Genomic DNA, 14,539 nt, shown 5'->3' with positions numbered 1-14,539 from the left:
TAAATACCTGGCTTCGAAGTGGATGCTGTCTATAGTGCGTTATGAGGCTATACAGACTATCAAAGCAAACAGAATCAATCAAATAATACTTCGTCAAGCCTCGCTCTTGTTTCAATTTTATTCGGCAATGGTTCACTTTGCCTTGCCTCCAGAATGACAAACAATAATCGCCGACAAACGTAACACTTTCCCTAACAAGAAACGTGCCATCACCTAGATGTGAATGAAGCCTTAGTAAATTTTCAGCTTCTTGTCTGTTACCAGCCAGTTTACCATGAAACCAAGATTCTCCGAAGTGCAACTCATCTTGTGGAACATTCATGGTATCACACTCCTGTTCACCATCACTGTCAATATCGTTCTCGTTTTGTGTGCTATAATGTTCTGTATAGTAAAGTTTGTTTTCAGTAAGCACGAAAGCATGTGGGTTCCATTCTTTATCAACTGGATCCTCTAATAATAGGATACCATTTTTGATAGAATGGCGAAGATCTAGATCTTTGCATTCCTCTTGGCGGATTGAGAACGAGTTTTCTTCAGCACCTTCTGGAAGTTTCTTGTGCTTCAGAATTATTTTCTTTCGTAAATCATGAGGTGATGGCAAACATGTTTCGCCCTTCGCGAACGGTTGGATGACTAACATGTCACCGAATACATCTTGAAAAGCACTAGCCATTCTCCTTTGTTGGCCCAACGAACAATTATCCTCGATTGATAAGATCAGTGGATAATCGGTGCTGAAAAAGGCATGTTCTTTTATGGTGCGCAAAACATCTACAAATCTTATTTTTGTTGTTAATGTATGACCATGATATATTAAGGGTGTTCCATCTGGTCCATCCCAACAATCTAACTCAATGCAGCGACAACCAGAACGTAAACAACGTACATATGCTTCTATGGATGATTCACTAGACAATTGATCTCCTGTTAAATATCTGGAAAACAAAATAATGCACGCATTTAAAAATAGAGATTGTATGTAGAAATAATCTAACCTGCGGTTAGCAGTAAATTTCAATGTAATTTGTCCTAAATTGCTCATTGGTTATAAACCAATACGTAAATCAGACGGCAGGCAAATGTTAAAGGATTTCGTAGATTATGAGAAAGTTAACAATGAGCAATAGAACTAATATAATATAAGTACTATATATAAGTAAGAAGTAATACACGAAGAAAAATATGTTAATAGTTTAATTTTACTAAAATATACATAGGCTGCACTAAAAGTATCGGGAATAGAATATTTCCACTGTTCCTGTCATATTAAAATATTTTTAATTGAAAACTCCTTGGTTTTAAAAATATAATACCATTTATTTATTTAAAAAAAGATTATCGGTCTTGTCAAACTTGTTAGTCGTTGAGAAAATGGAATTGACTCGAGAAAATTCTAGAGCGATGATTTATTATGACTTTCGAAGTGGTTTAACACAAAAACAGTGTGTTGACCGGATGTTTCTTGCATTTGGTGATGAAGCCCCATCCAAAACCACAATTTATCGCTGGTTTGCTGAATTTTAACGTGGGTGTGTCTAGCTCAGTCCAAAAACTTCAGGCACCAAAGAAAACGTTGATGCTGTGCGTAAGCTGATAGAGGAAGATCGACATGTGACATACCGCGAAATTCAGGCAACTTTAGACATTGGCATGAGTCAAATACAAATAATCTTGCATGAAGAATTAGGTGTAAAAAAGTTGTTTTCCCCATGGATATCGCATTTGCTCTGTTAAGAGCAAAAAGCGGCTCGCGTTACTTGGTGCGTCAGAACTCTCGAAAGATTCCACGCAGGATCCTCAAATGCTGTATACAACATCGTATTAGGTGACGAATCCTGGATATACGCGTACGAGCCCAAAACAAACCAGTCACCAGTTTGGGTGTTCGAAAATGAGTTAAAGCCAACAAAAATTGTTCGTTCACGGAGTGTTGCAAAAAAATGGTGGCCACGTTTGTCTCCAAAACCGGCCATGTTGCGACTATTCCTCTTGAGGGACAAAGAATGGTTAATGCAGAATGGTATGCTAGCATTTGTGTGCCACAGGTCGTTTCTGAACTCCGTAAAGAGAACAGCAACCGCCTCATCATCCTCCATCACGACAATGCAAGTTCTCAAACCGCGCATAGAACAAAAGAGTTTTTAGATCAAGAAAACATAGAATTATTGGACCATTCGCCGTACAGCCCCGACCTAAGCCCTAATGATTTCTATACTTTCCCTAAAATAAAGAATAAATTGCGTGGTGATTTTCATCACCTACGCCTAGACGGCCATTTTGGAGACCCCAACTTCCGAATAGAATAGTTGCTTCAATGATTGGTTCCATCGTATTGAAAAATATGTCAAATTTCGCAGAGAATACTTCGAAAAGCAATAAATACATTTTTAAATAGTAATGTTGTGTCACTTCCTTGATTCCCGAAATTTTCAGTGCCGCCCTCGTAAGAAACTTTATAAATGGACTGACATATTTTTTTTCGCAGCATAGGTACCATCACTGAATTTTAAAGGCAAATTATCCTTACGAAATTTCCCTTAGGTTAATGCAAATTTTCGTGTATTTTTTTTTAAATCAAATGTTACTCCCTAATATTTTTATAGGCGAAAGAACTTTTAAATACGGTTGATCAGTTTCTTAGTATGTAAGGTAAGGTAATATACATTACAAACGAAAATACAAAAAGAGTTTAGATAACTCACGTGTTATGGGAAGATGATATCCAATAATGTGCTAACGGTCTTGTCATATCTTGGGTGACGCCATCATATCTACTATCCCATATAGTATTTTGTTTAGAAAATAGCATTTCAATAAACTGTAAAAGTACATCAAAAAAGTGTGAGAATGTAAAGTTACATAGAGCTGAAATGATTTCAACATAAACGTCTTGAATGTTTTATGTATGAGCGACATATTTTGCAGCTGGTCCGGTAGCAGCAAATTACAATTTATAATATTTTGCAAAATGCAATATCAAGGGGATAACAAGGTTGTTTATTTTAACGATTGTCATTGGATACAATGAAATGATATATGAAAATCATATATTCGTGTTGGTTTTGATACACATGATATTCACAAAATTCATTTTGCACTGAGTTTTATTTTGCAAAAATCTACAATCGTTTTCTTGTCGCAGTATGTGAGCACAGTGTTCTTGGGGTTATAATTCATAAACCACCAAAATGTGCGTCAGACTTTCCACGCAGGATCGACACACTACAAATTTGAGAAACTTACCTCGCTTAGCGTGAAGTGAGGTTCGTATATATCTCTCTGTGGATCTCGGAGATAGTCTCTAATGAATTGTGAAGCTCGTGCTTCATCATCCCCCAAGCGATCATGTTGTTCCACTTGCAAAAATCTTTGAAATTCATGCAGCGAAATTGTGGTCCCATTCGCGCAGTATAGCGAATACTTGTCAAAAATATCGTGAACATTCTAAAAACAAAATATAGTCTCAATTATTTCAATCACAAATTTATAGCCAAATGGCCTCTTTAGCAATTTGAATGTAGTAATTCAATAAGAAAACGTGAAGGGTTATAAAACTTTCCTGTGTCTTAAATATATTGAATTGACGGAGCCGTCTGCTAATTTGAATTTCTAATATAAGTTTTCAGGCTTAAATTTATCACCTGCGTATGGAATATTTATTGTATATTTCAAAACGTCGCCATTCGCTTACAATATTATGCAAGGGTCACCTTTGCAATCTTTGCAATGCATATTATATGTATGTTTCCTGTCCCAAACATTCTCATACCTACTCTATGCAATGTAATAATCAGATTACGTGCTGTTGTTATTTAGTCTAAGTGGAAGAAAATTCATCTGAAACGAACTTGATCTAGCCTAGGTTTGGAAGTTATCATTCCAATAATATTCACCCATTTGAAGGCAAAACTGCTAAAAAAACTAATTCTCTCTTTACATACCCATGTACAAATAAGTTTTTACATTAGACGCGGCACGCGGCAAGCGGATGGAAAGGAAAAAACGATTGAAAATCACCAAATATGTCAATATCTAGTATTGTCAAAATATGCGTTGCCGGCCTTTCAGAAGGGAGAAAACGAATCAAGCTGATCGGAAATGACTTGATCTTTGATGATTCGAACTGCTCTTCGTTGTATTCCATCAAATGGAAGAAGCTGATATTGGGGAGCCCGCGTCCAGAGGCGGGAACGATACATATTATGAGGCCGAATTTGCGCCTTTTAGCTTATAGTGAAGTACTGTTTCGCCTTATTGAGCACATTAGGTTTTTTGAAGCCAATTGTCCTTTCCATCTAAATGACCACGGAACTGAACGACGCTCGGTATATATCGACGCCAGGTATGCTAATACAGGCTGTGGTAATAAGGGGAGTTTTGGCAAATCGAGGCGATATAACAAAGGGAGACACAAACCTCTGTCTTCTAAGGGTTAAACTGGAATAAATGATGCCACTCCCAGATTTTGTGTAACAGTCTAAATCTATATATATAAAAATGAATTGCTGTTCGTCAATCTCGCTAAAACTCGAGAACGGCTGGGCCGATTAAGCTAATTTTGGTCTTGAATTATTTCTGGAAGTCCAGAGACGGTTTAAAAGGTGAATAAATAGGAAGATGCTGCTAAATTAAATAAAAACAACAAATTTGTTTTTCCTTTGATGTGTCCATACATAATTTCTATGAGAGAATTTATTGAGGCACGGTTTGACAGTTCTGCTGTGAAACAATTTCATTACGACAGCAGGGTGCATATTTTACGAAGTAATTTTTGATGTTATGATATATTATTGGCAAAATCATATAAAAACATTATTTTATTTATTATATATAGAACAAAGTCTGTCGGGTCAGCTAGTTATCATATATAAATTGCATAAATATCAAGTATTTATGTAGTAGTTGTGGATCAATTTTTATTGGTACGTTACGATGCGCTTCTCTAAACAAGGCAATGTTTCGTTATGTCCGTTTTATCATCCGGCAAAGTCACGGTTATAATATGAACCAACTTTAAAAAAAGTAAGCAGGTATCCATGTATATATAGCTTATGTTTCATCTAATAATGTATAACTAAATATTTTACAACTACAATCACTGTTAATTCAAATCTAGGTGATGGTATGAACCTTTGATATATATGGACTACTTACATTTTCATCAAAAATTAATTTATGATAAAGCATAGAAAAGTCATCAAATCCAATTTCTCCTCTTCTTGTAGTATCAATCTCTTGGAATATATCTCTCAATTTACTTGTGGAAATCTTGCAGTTAATCTTTGGCAGAAATGTTTTTACATCCTTCAATGTTACTCTGAAAATGATCACGTAATTTAAAAATATAGTTTAAATATTTAGTGAAAAAAAAAAAACATCTACTTGGTTTTACTTACTTTTCATGTGAATTTTCAATAGCATAAAATTCTTTCCTGAGCCACCTCTCAATTTGTAATGGATATGGAGCACTTATAGCCTCTTCAATAAGAAATTTCAAACCTTTTATCCAAGATTCAACTTCTTTGTCAGTTTGAGCTAAAATGTAAGCGAAACTAATTTTAAATTCCGATTGTTTGCATCACCATTCTACTGAAACTGCAGATGTTAGCCTTGACCATGCAAGCATTAGCGTAATACCTCGCCAAACAGTCTCACGTATTCAACTTATTTACATAACAATATTCCAGAACTCAATAGTTCACAATCTGATCTTACTAAATATGAACATATTTAGTGGTAACAATATTTTACTTTCAGTACATTAGTGTTTCCCGACCTTCTGAAATAAACTAAAATTAGAACAATATTTATGTTGGAACACTATTCTGATTACATTCGCTATTGTCCTGTTTCATTATTGCCGACCCCTAGTATAATTATTGAAAAAATGTGTGTGTACCAGAGTACACAGGTGAGAAGTGAAACTTCTTTATGATATATAATTTTTCACCCAATTACAACTTCACAGAAAGTCGATAGATAAGGCTTAAGAAAAAAAAAATCAATATTAAATTAAAGCTATTTTATTATAATACACATGTATACAAATTAGTCTACTTATTTTATTATTTTCAGCCTAATATGTGTACATATATATATATATTTTTTTTTCTTATGTCACAATATAGTCATGAAAAAACAACATGGTGCGTAACCAAAATCGTGACGATTTTTCATAAAATCTCTCTCATACATCGATAAAGAAGTTTCACTTCAATAATTTTAAACTAAATGCTAACTTACTTTAACACTCACAACACTTTAAATTAGTGGGAAATAGTTTGGCTTATCATTAGCATTAGTAGTTGAATGTCCTTAACATTCAACTACTAATGCAGTTATTGAGCTTATCAAGATTATATTTAAAGCTTGGGAGGTTTCACAGAATGCACTTTGTATCTTCTGTGATTTCTTCTGTCATTCACTTATGTGCCTATGAACATACATTACATTATCAAGAATATATTGAGAAGAAACAGTCGAGATGTTAATTTCTTTGAATTTTGCTCTCAATGATTCTTTAGGACCTAGGTTATAAATAGCGCGAATAGCCCTCTTCTGCAGCACAAATATTGTATTAATATCGGCAGTGTTGCTCCATAGCAATATACCATAGGACGTAATAGTATGGAAATAACTAAAGTATACTAAGCGCGCCGTATCTATGTCAGTTAATTGTCTAATCTTTTTTAACCGTGTATGCTGCAGAACTAAGTCTGTTCGCCAATCCTTCAATATGGGGCCCCATTGTAATTTGGAATCTAGAGTTATGACAAGAAATATAGCAGATTCCACCGGTTCTGTCACCTCTCTGTTTAACAAAACATTTGCATTTACATTTGGTACGGTAAATTTAATGTATTTAGTTTTCTTGCTATTTAATAATAGGTTATTAGCGCTAAACCAGTAAACGATGCCAGATAGAATATCGTTCACTTCGTCATACATAGCTTGGTTTCTTTTCACTTTGAAAATCCGTGAAGTGTCGTCCGCAAACAAAACTACCTTATGTTTTTTCTCTATAAGATTAGGAAGATCATTTATATAGATAAGGTGGAGGAACGGTCCTAGAATAAGACCCTTCTGGTACCTCCATAGTAGAGGAGTCCCAGGAGATCTCCTGCCATTCACATCAACCTTCTGAATTCTATTATTTAGATGAAGTCAGAAGATCGAGCGCAGTTCCGTTTATGCCACTCTGGTATAGCTTCCTGACCAGCATTGAATGTTGCACACAATCAAAAGCCTTAGATAAATCACAGAAGATGCCAAGTGCATTCTGTGATTCCTCCCAGGCATCAAAAATATTCTTAATTAGGGCAGCACCTGTTGAACATTCCCTAGTAAAGCCAAATTGTTTCAAATGAAGTAACTTATGAGAGTTAAACTAAGTAAGCATTTGGCTTAAAAAAATTTTTTCAAAATTTTTACTAAGGGTCGGCAAAACCGACACATATTATGAACGATAGTTATTCGGGTCAGAAGATCATCCCGACTTAAATATTGGTGTAATTTTACTTTGTTTCAGAAGGTCAGGAAACACTCCACAATTAATACAATTATTAAAGACTATTGCAAGATATGGTGCTATGACACCAATTATTGAACTTATTATTTTAACAGAAATGCCCCATATATCATCAGTTCTTTTCATGTCGAGTGACTTAAAAGTTTTAATTATTTCTTCAGGGCTAACAAAACTAAACTTGAAAGTTTGTTGGAATTCTTTAACATTTTCCAGAAGAAGTGACTCAGCAACACTGGTGGAGGAGACAAGAGTGTTTGTGATAGAAACTGGAATCTCAGAAAAAAAAATCTCAAAAGCAACTTCCTGCTGAGATTGAATTATAGTATTGATTATTGATAGATTATATTCAATGTTGCGGTCTTTCACTCTTTCCAGATTCCCAGTTAATCACATTCCAAGTCATCTTATTTTATTCAGTGCATTTTTAATTATCTGTCTGATATGCATAGACTTTGCAATAGAACAAACACTTTTAAATAATTTAGAGTATTTTTTAACATACTCAAGAAAAGATGCATCATGATTATATAATGATCTCTCACTTTATTGTTCATATAGCCTTTGTCTGCTCCTATGAATGCCAGCTGTTGCCCAATCATTAAATGACCAGAGACCACCTGATTTGACTGTCTTTGAAGTAAATATAGAAGCAAACTCTGTTTTAACTATTTTAAATAACATTATCATACATGATTATATATATAAATATAACAATGATTTTGAAAGCTCAATTAAGAATGTTCTAGAAATTTCTAGATTGTATGCCAAGTTTCTGATCAATATAGAATGTTCTAGAAATTCCTTCAATGATCTTACTTAGTTGCAATAACATTTCCAACTATATAATCCAAAATGTACTTCAGTGATATATAGGCCCTAGAACCCCCAAAGCTCTGAAAGGAATACTTTAATTATCATGATTTTATTTTAATTTGAGGTTAATTTTAAGTTATTTTTGAAAAAGGTGTGCAAGCTATTTGCTGATTGCCTCTGAACAATGATCATATAAATAATGTTTTTCAGACTAAAATGTGGGTCTGTGCGTCTTCGGCCTTGCCGGAAGGGCAACTCCTCCGCCATTGCATAATTTTATAAAATGCTCTAGGGGTAGGGCAGACAGGTATCTGTCGGAAGTTGTGGTCCACAGATTAGCTTCTATCACAGTGTAGTGATTAAAAAAATATTCATAGTAATAACATAGAAAAAAAAACAATATTATTTGATTATACTTATTTAATAAATATTTTTCAAAACTTTTATTACTTCCGAGAAAGGCAGTTATAACACAATGTTGGAAAATGTTCTGTTTCACCTTCACACAATGTTTTTTTTCTATAAACTTGAAAAATTGTTCCATTGTACATAACTTCAAATGCAAATTAAAAAAAGGATAAATTGAAAGGGGGAAAGAACCACAAAAAAAAACCCTTACCAACCCCAAATTTGAGATGCCAATTTCTAATGCACACCCATAATTACTATATATATAAAATAGAAAAGACAATAACTTAAAGATAAAAAATACTAAATAAATATAATATATACAATTCTATAATAATTGTAATACCACTAATGCAGAAATAAAATGGCCAAAACTCTGTAGGTTATGTAACTTACTGGCCATATTTTTTTATTCTTGTTGTTTAACAAGTGATTAACTTTGTTTTTATGTTACATTTTAATATTGTAATATTTGTGGATAATAATACTTTTTAATGATATGAATGATAAAATGTAGTTTTAAATTATGATTGCAGTAGTAACTTGTAATTGAATTAACTCCTGTTTATATTATAATTATTTATATAAGTATGCATGTAAAGAGTGCAATTTGTTAGTTGCCCTAATGAAAAACTTCACACTATGCTATGTTTCAGATACCTATTGAGAAAAAAAAGAAACAAATAGACATTGTAATATCAATTACCTCCCATTATTTTATATATTATACTATAACTTCAAAGGTTGTAATAAACTAAAATAATAGTCACATCCAATAAATATGTAAATGACTTACCTGCAAAAGATACTGTCCGCAATTTAAAATCACTTCCGTAATAAATTGTGAAACATTTTGAATTTTCAAGCCTTTTTGTTTCCTCTGGCCATCTCTCAAAATCCTTAGATGATTTTCCATGCCTCACTTCTTTAATAACTTTTATGTCTAATGCTCCTTCATATGAATGTCTCTGGGTAGCCCCTTGTCTACACCACAGCACTTGATGAGTTTCCCGTCGCACAGTCAAAATACGGCGTTCTGGTCGTTTTCGTGGAAATAATTTTAAAACTGTTGTACCCCTTTCTATATACGATATTAATTGATCGGCTTCGTGGATAAGTCTACCACTGCTCCCGTTATAACAGACCGGATTCATTGCACTTCCTTTACTTACGAGTAACCGCGAGCTAATGAGCGTGTACCTGTGCGGACTGCGCCAGAACTAAACCGACAACATGAAAATTATATTCAATTCAGGAGCTTAAAATGCAAACTGTAAACACAGTATAGTATATTCGATTTGTGTTACGCATCAGTTTATGTTTCTCAATCTAACTTAAACACATAAGCACTGTGACTCTCTTAAAAGTTGAATACATGAACAGTATACGTGTCAATCACAATTTATAGTCATAATATATATTATAAAATTATTGATTAAAATATTTTATAATATTGTTTCGAACACTTTCAGATTTGTCTATTTCTAAGTCTTCGTCTTGAAGTATGTCTTCACTCTTCAGTTTTGACTATAAAGCTGTAGTAATTTGACATTTCAATACAGTTTGAGTTTGTTTGAGTCAAGTAAACCTTGAATAAATAAAAGATAGAAAAAAATTTTTAATCTAAGAAAAAAACTAAGAAATAGACTATAGATAAATATTATTTCAGGGCATAAAGTACGAATAGTATGATTAAGTAACAAAAAAAAAAATGTTTTATTGTAATAAGCATGGGTTGCTTGATGTTACTTTGCTATAATTTTTTTTTTCTATCTATTACTTTATTATTACTTCACTGTGCTTTTTTCGTCTTAAAACGATGATAATGTCGTAGCAACGAATTAACAATAAATTAGCACTCGTAATCTTTTGAAAAATGACACTACTGGACATAATCGGACATAAAAAATTGCTTATCCTGAAGATCCTGACATAAAAAATGCGTCAGACTACTTATGTAATTTAATTGATACCACGCCACTGGTCACAGTGTGTAATCCGAGGTTTTCAAGGGTCAAAAATCACGTTCAAAGATTCCGTTACATATTACATACAAACGTAATAAAAGTAGAACAGATTGCTTAAATTATTGTATATCATTGGTGCTCGATAAGTGTGCAAAGTTTCAATTCAATCCAACTTTCAACAATATTTATTAATACTCTTTCTACAATTCAATTAAAAGTTTGTGAAAATCATGTTCATAGTTTCGGTTGCATCCTAACTTACGTATGAAGCTAATAAAAGTGAGTTAAAAATAGATCCTTACAACGCGTGCACATGGAACTTTTTTAGTTGAGGAACTTTTACCTAAAAAGAATAAAATTAGGAATTTGAATAAACATCGATCGAGACGTACGATCAAAATGAGTCTAATGGTAGCAAATATTGAAAAGTTCGTAGTGTGCAATTAATATTCCTAAATCCTAATATTTCACAAGAATGTATATTATTCGAATAGAGCTTATAGAGAAAAATCTCGAAAATAATACGTTTATAGGTAAGTGGATTTCGACCAACATAAATTTTAAGCGTGTATGCAATGATATTTAAAAGTATAGGTAGGTTACCTAGACAACATTCGGTGTTCGTAAATGATACACAAACGCACACATGAATAATTTAACATTGCAATAGCAGACTAAATTACGATTACACGTCAAAGAAGGATAGTAAATGCAATTATCGCAAGTGAAAAAGAGATAAGTCTAATTTGCTAATTACTTCGTATTTGCATAGGAAAAACACAGAATCATTCACCAGATATGATTTTTTACCGTACACCGTGATTTATCCCTAAAATACGATTAATTCATGAGTTCATGTAATAAATTATTTGTACAGAAAATAATAAAAAACATAAAGACATATGAAAACAAAACCGAAATGTATTAACAATAAGGGTTCCATTTTTACAATTGTACTAACGACGGCTCACAAAAAGTTTTAAGTTTACAATTACCACGAGAAAATGATCCATTGATTCTTCTGCAGTTAGCAAGGGATATACTGAAAGGGCAGAGTTACTGAAAAAACTCCTACGCAAGCAGATAGCACTTACTGTCTACGTCCGCTACCTACCCTAAAACTTGTTTTTGTAGTTTGATAGTTGAGCTACACGCACTTGTTTATTAATAATTATAAATATTAAATTTCGTATTACATTCACTGCAACAACGCCCTTGTTGATGGAATAGGAGGACCAACAAGCGTACGGGCCACGTGGTGTTAAGTTTAAGTCTTGCAACACCAGAGGAATCTCAGGATCGTTGCCGGCCTTTAAGGAAGGTGTACGTACTTTTTTTGAAGGTATCCTTATCGTCCCGGAAACACCGCACAAGGAAGCTCATTCCATAGCTTTGTAATACGTGGAAGAAAGCTCCGTGAAAACCGCACTGTGGAGGACCGCCACATATCCAGATGGTGGGGATGATATCCTAACTTGTGGTGTGTCGTGCGAAGGTGGAATTCGGCGGCAGGAATCACGTTAAACAGCTCTTCGGAACACTCCTCGTGATAAATGCGGTAAAAGACACACAATGAAGCGACATCTCTACGCAACGCCAAGTTATCCAGCCGTTCACAGAGCACTACGTCCCCGACAATTCGAGCTGCTCTGCGTTGCACGCGGTCAAATGGATCGAGCTGATACCAGGGTGCGCCAGACCAGAGATGACAGCAATACTCCATGTGTGGCCGGACCTGCACTTTGTAGAGCGCTAGAATGTGGGCCGGCTCGAAGTGTTGCCGTGCTCTATTAACGACCCCCTTTTTCGAAGCCGAATTAACTTTGCCTTCTAGATAGCCACGGAATTGGCAATCACTCGAGATTTCGAGACCCAGTACGCCGATACTAGGCGAGGCTTTAAGGGAAGCGTTGTCGAAGAGCGGTGATACGACAAATGGGGTTTTTTTAGTGGTAAACGCACACACTTGAGTCGCCTGGGGCTTAAATTGAACAACGTTCAATTTACCCCATTCTGCGACCCTCTCAAGAAAGGACTCGATAGAAGACACAAGTTTTTCCCGGGGCTGATCGATGATTTCCCGAGAGAGACCTGCATGGCCCGTGTATTCGGCATCACTCGTGCTGTCGTGTGCATAGCAATGTATGTTGGAGGTGTCTAACATATCATTGATATGTGCAACCCAAGTTCGAGACGCCTGTTTTTTGCAGTGAAATGCTGCTTTAACTGACGCATCGAACCAGGGCTGTGATCTGCCACCGATTGGTACTACAGAGCTTGGTATAAAAATATCCATGCCCTGCAGTATCACATCGGCTACTGCAACGCCGCAGGAACTAGGATCACCCGAAGGACCTTGGAACCTTGCTCGAAGGGTAGGATCCAAAAAAGGAACGCATACTATCCCAATATGCTGAATTGTAGAGCAAAACGCGGTGGGTCGCTGGTGGTCTGCGACGTGGGCGTCGAATAGGCACTACACTCTTGACCAGGCAATGGTCGGACGATACGAAAGGGTTGTCGACAGAGACCTGGTAACTATCGGGATGTCTATTTAGCAAAAGATCTAATAAGAACGGCATATGGCTATGCACATCCGGGAGCCGCGTTGGCGACTCAACCAATTGGGACAGACCATACGCCAATGCAAAATTATGCACCGACCGCCCTGCGTAGTCTGTGGTACGTGACCCAATCAACATTGTGCCCGTTGAAATCACACAAAATCTAAACGCAGCCAGAGAGTAGACAGGTCTCTCAAAATTGCCAAGATGGCGACAGCAGATATCCTCCCTTACGTACACGTACGTATACGCCGGCATGAGCCTAAAAATTATGCTCAATTTTGTACCCGGGGTATGTTAAATATGACGTGTCGCCAGGTCAAGATATGTGCCTGGCCGGTTTTTTCCTTCGGTTATACTGCGAAAACTACTGATCCGATCAGGCCGACATAATTCTTGTACCATTAGATGCAGCGTGTTTCGGAGAAGATTTTAGTATAAAATATGTTGGTGATTACTTATGTTGAATCCATTTTTTTTACCTAGAAATGCCTATAAATTATTTTATAAATCACAAAATGTAATTAAATTTAATACATTTCACCAGAATTTTTACAAATTTGTTTACACAAGACAAGTGCTGACCCGACAATACCCCGCGCCCGCTTATTGTATGAATTATCACATGTAATGAAATGTTGTGGACTGAATTAGTTGTATTGCAAATTTATAGGCATTTCTGGGTAAAAAAAAATAGGTTCTAAATCTATTATTTATCAGTTTTAGAGATTGGCGATGATGAGGCTGGTAGTGAAGATTGTGAAACAGTTGAAATAATGGATAAAAGTTTTTGAATAAAATAATTGTAATAGTTCTGAATTTCTAAATTGCTTATGTAATATAAATTGTCATTTTTGTGTACAATAGCGCAATAAATGAATATTGTATTCATCCACATAAATGTTAGTACTTTTATGCTGATATATAAAGCAATTCATGCAGAGTTTCTCACTAGCAATTCCAAGATATGCACAACGTTAATGTTCAAGATTTCACATTTGTTGTTTTTTCGTCGCATGTTTTCCGAACCCGAAATTTCTACATGTTTACACAACAATACACGTACTGTTGATAGTTAGAGTCTGGCAAATGAACTTTGGCACTGGAATTATTTACAAACTTTTGACATGGCATCTCTAACGCAACGTTAAGGACACTTTAACAAACAATATAGCGATTGGTTTGTAAGACCATTTAGTTTTAATACTTTATTCAAGAAAGTGGGTATTATTGTCTTTTTATCTTAAATGGTTTTA

At 35.0% G+C, this 14,539-nt stretch overlaps 2 protein-coding genes across 2 annotated transcripts in view; one reads left to right on the top strand and one right to left on the bottom strand.

Moving 5' to 3' along the window:
• LOC126978841 (1-phosphatidylinositol 4,5-bisphosphate phosphodiesterase gamma-1) overlaps window positions 1-10,259 on the bottom strand; it is a 34,133-nt gene extending 23,874 nt beyond the window's left edge. Inside the window, exons 1-6 of the mRNA XM_050827940.1 lie at window positions 9,549-10,259; window positions 5,400-5,538; window positions 5,158-5,320; window positions 3,247-3,447; window positions 2,706-2,821; window positions 8-938 (exon numbers count right to left, since the gene is read on the bottom strand). Of these exons, the coding sequence (XP_050683897.1) occupies window positions 8-938; window positions 2,706-2,821; window positions 3,247-3,447; window positions 5,158-5,320; window positions 5,400-5,538; window positions 9,549-9,906 (1,908 nt within the window). The 5' untranslated portion in view covers window positions 9,907-10,259. The remainder of the gene's footprint in view (window positions 1-7; window positions 939-2,705; window positions 2,822-3,246; window positions 3,448-5,157; window positions 5,321-5,399; window positions 5,539-9,548) is intronic.
• The window catches only part of LOC126978866 (uncharacterized), a 223,630-nt gene that overhangs the window by 38,467 nt on the left and 170,624 nt on the right, over window positions 1-14,539 (top strand). The gene's annotated exons all lie outside the window — the stretch shown is intronic.

The sequence above is a fragment of the Leptidea sinapis genome, chromosome Z (genome assembly GCF_905404315.1).
Source record: "Leptidea sinapis chromosome Z, ilLepSina1.1, whole genome shotgun sequence".
NCBI lineage: Eukaryota > Metazoa > Arthropoda > Insecta > Lepidoptera > Pieridae > Leptidea > Leptidea sinapis.
The sequence above is the reverse complement of the archived record's forward strand: the minus strand, read 5'-3'. Positions and strand labels throughout refer to the sequence as shown.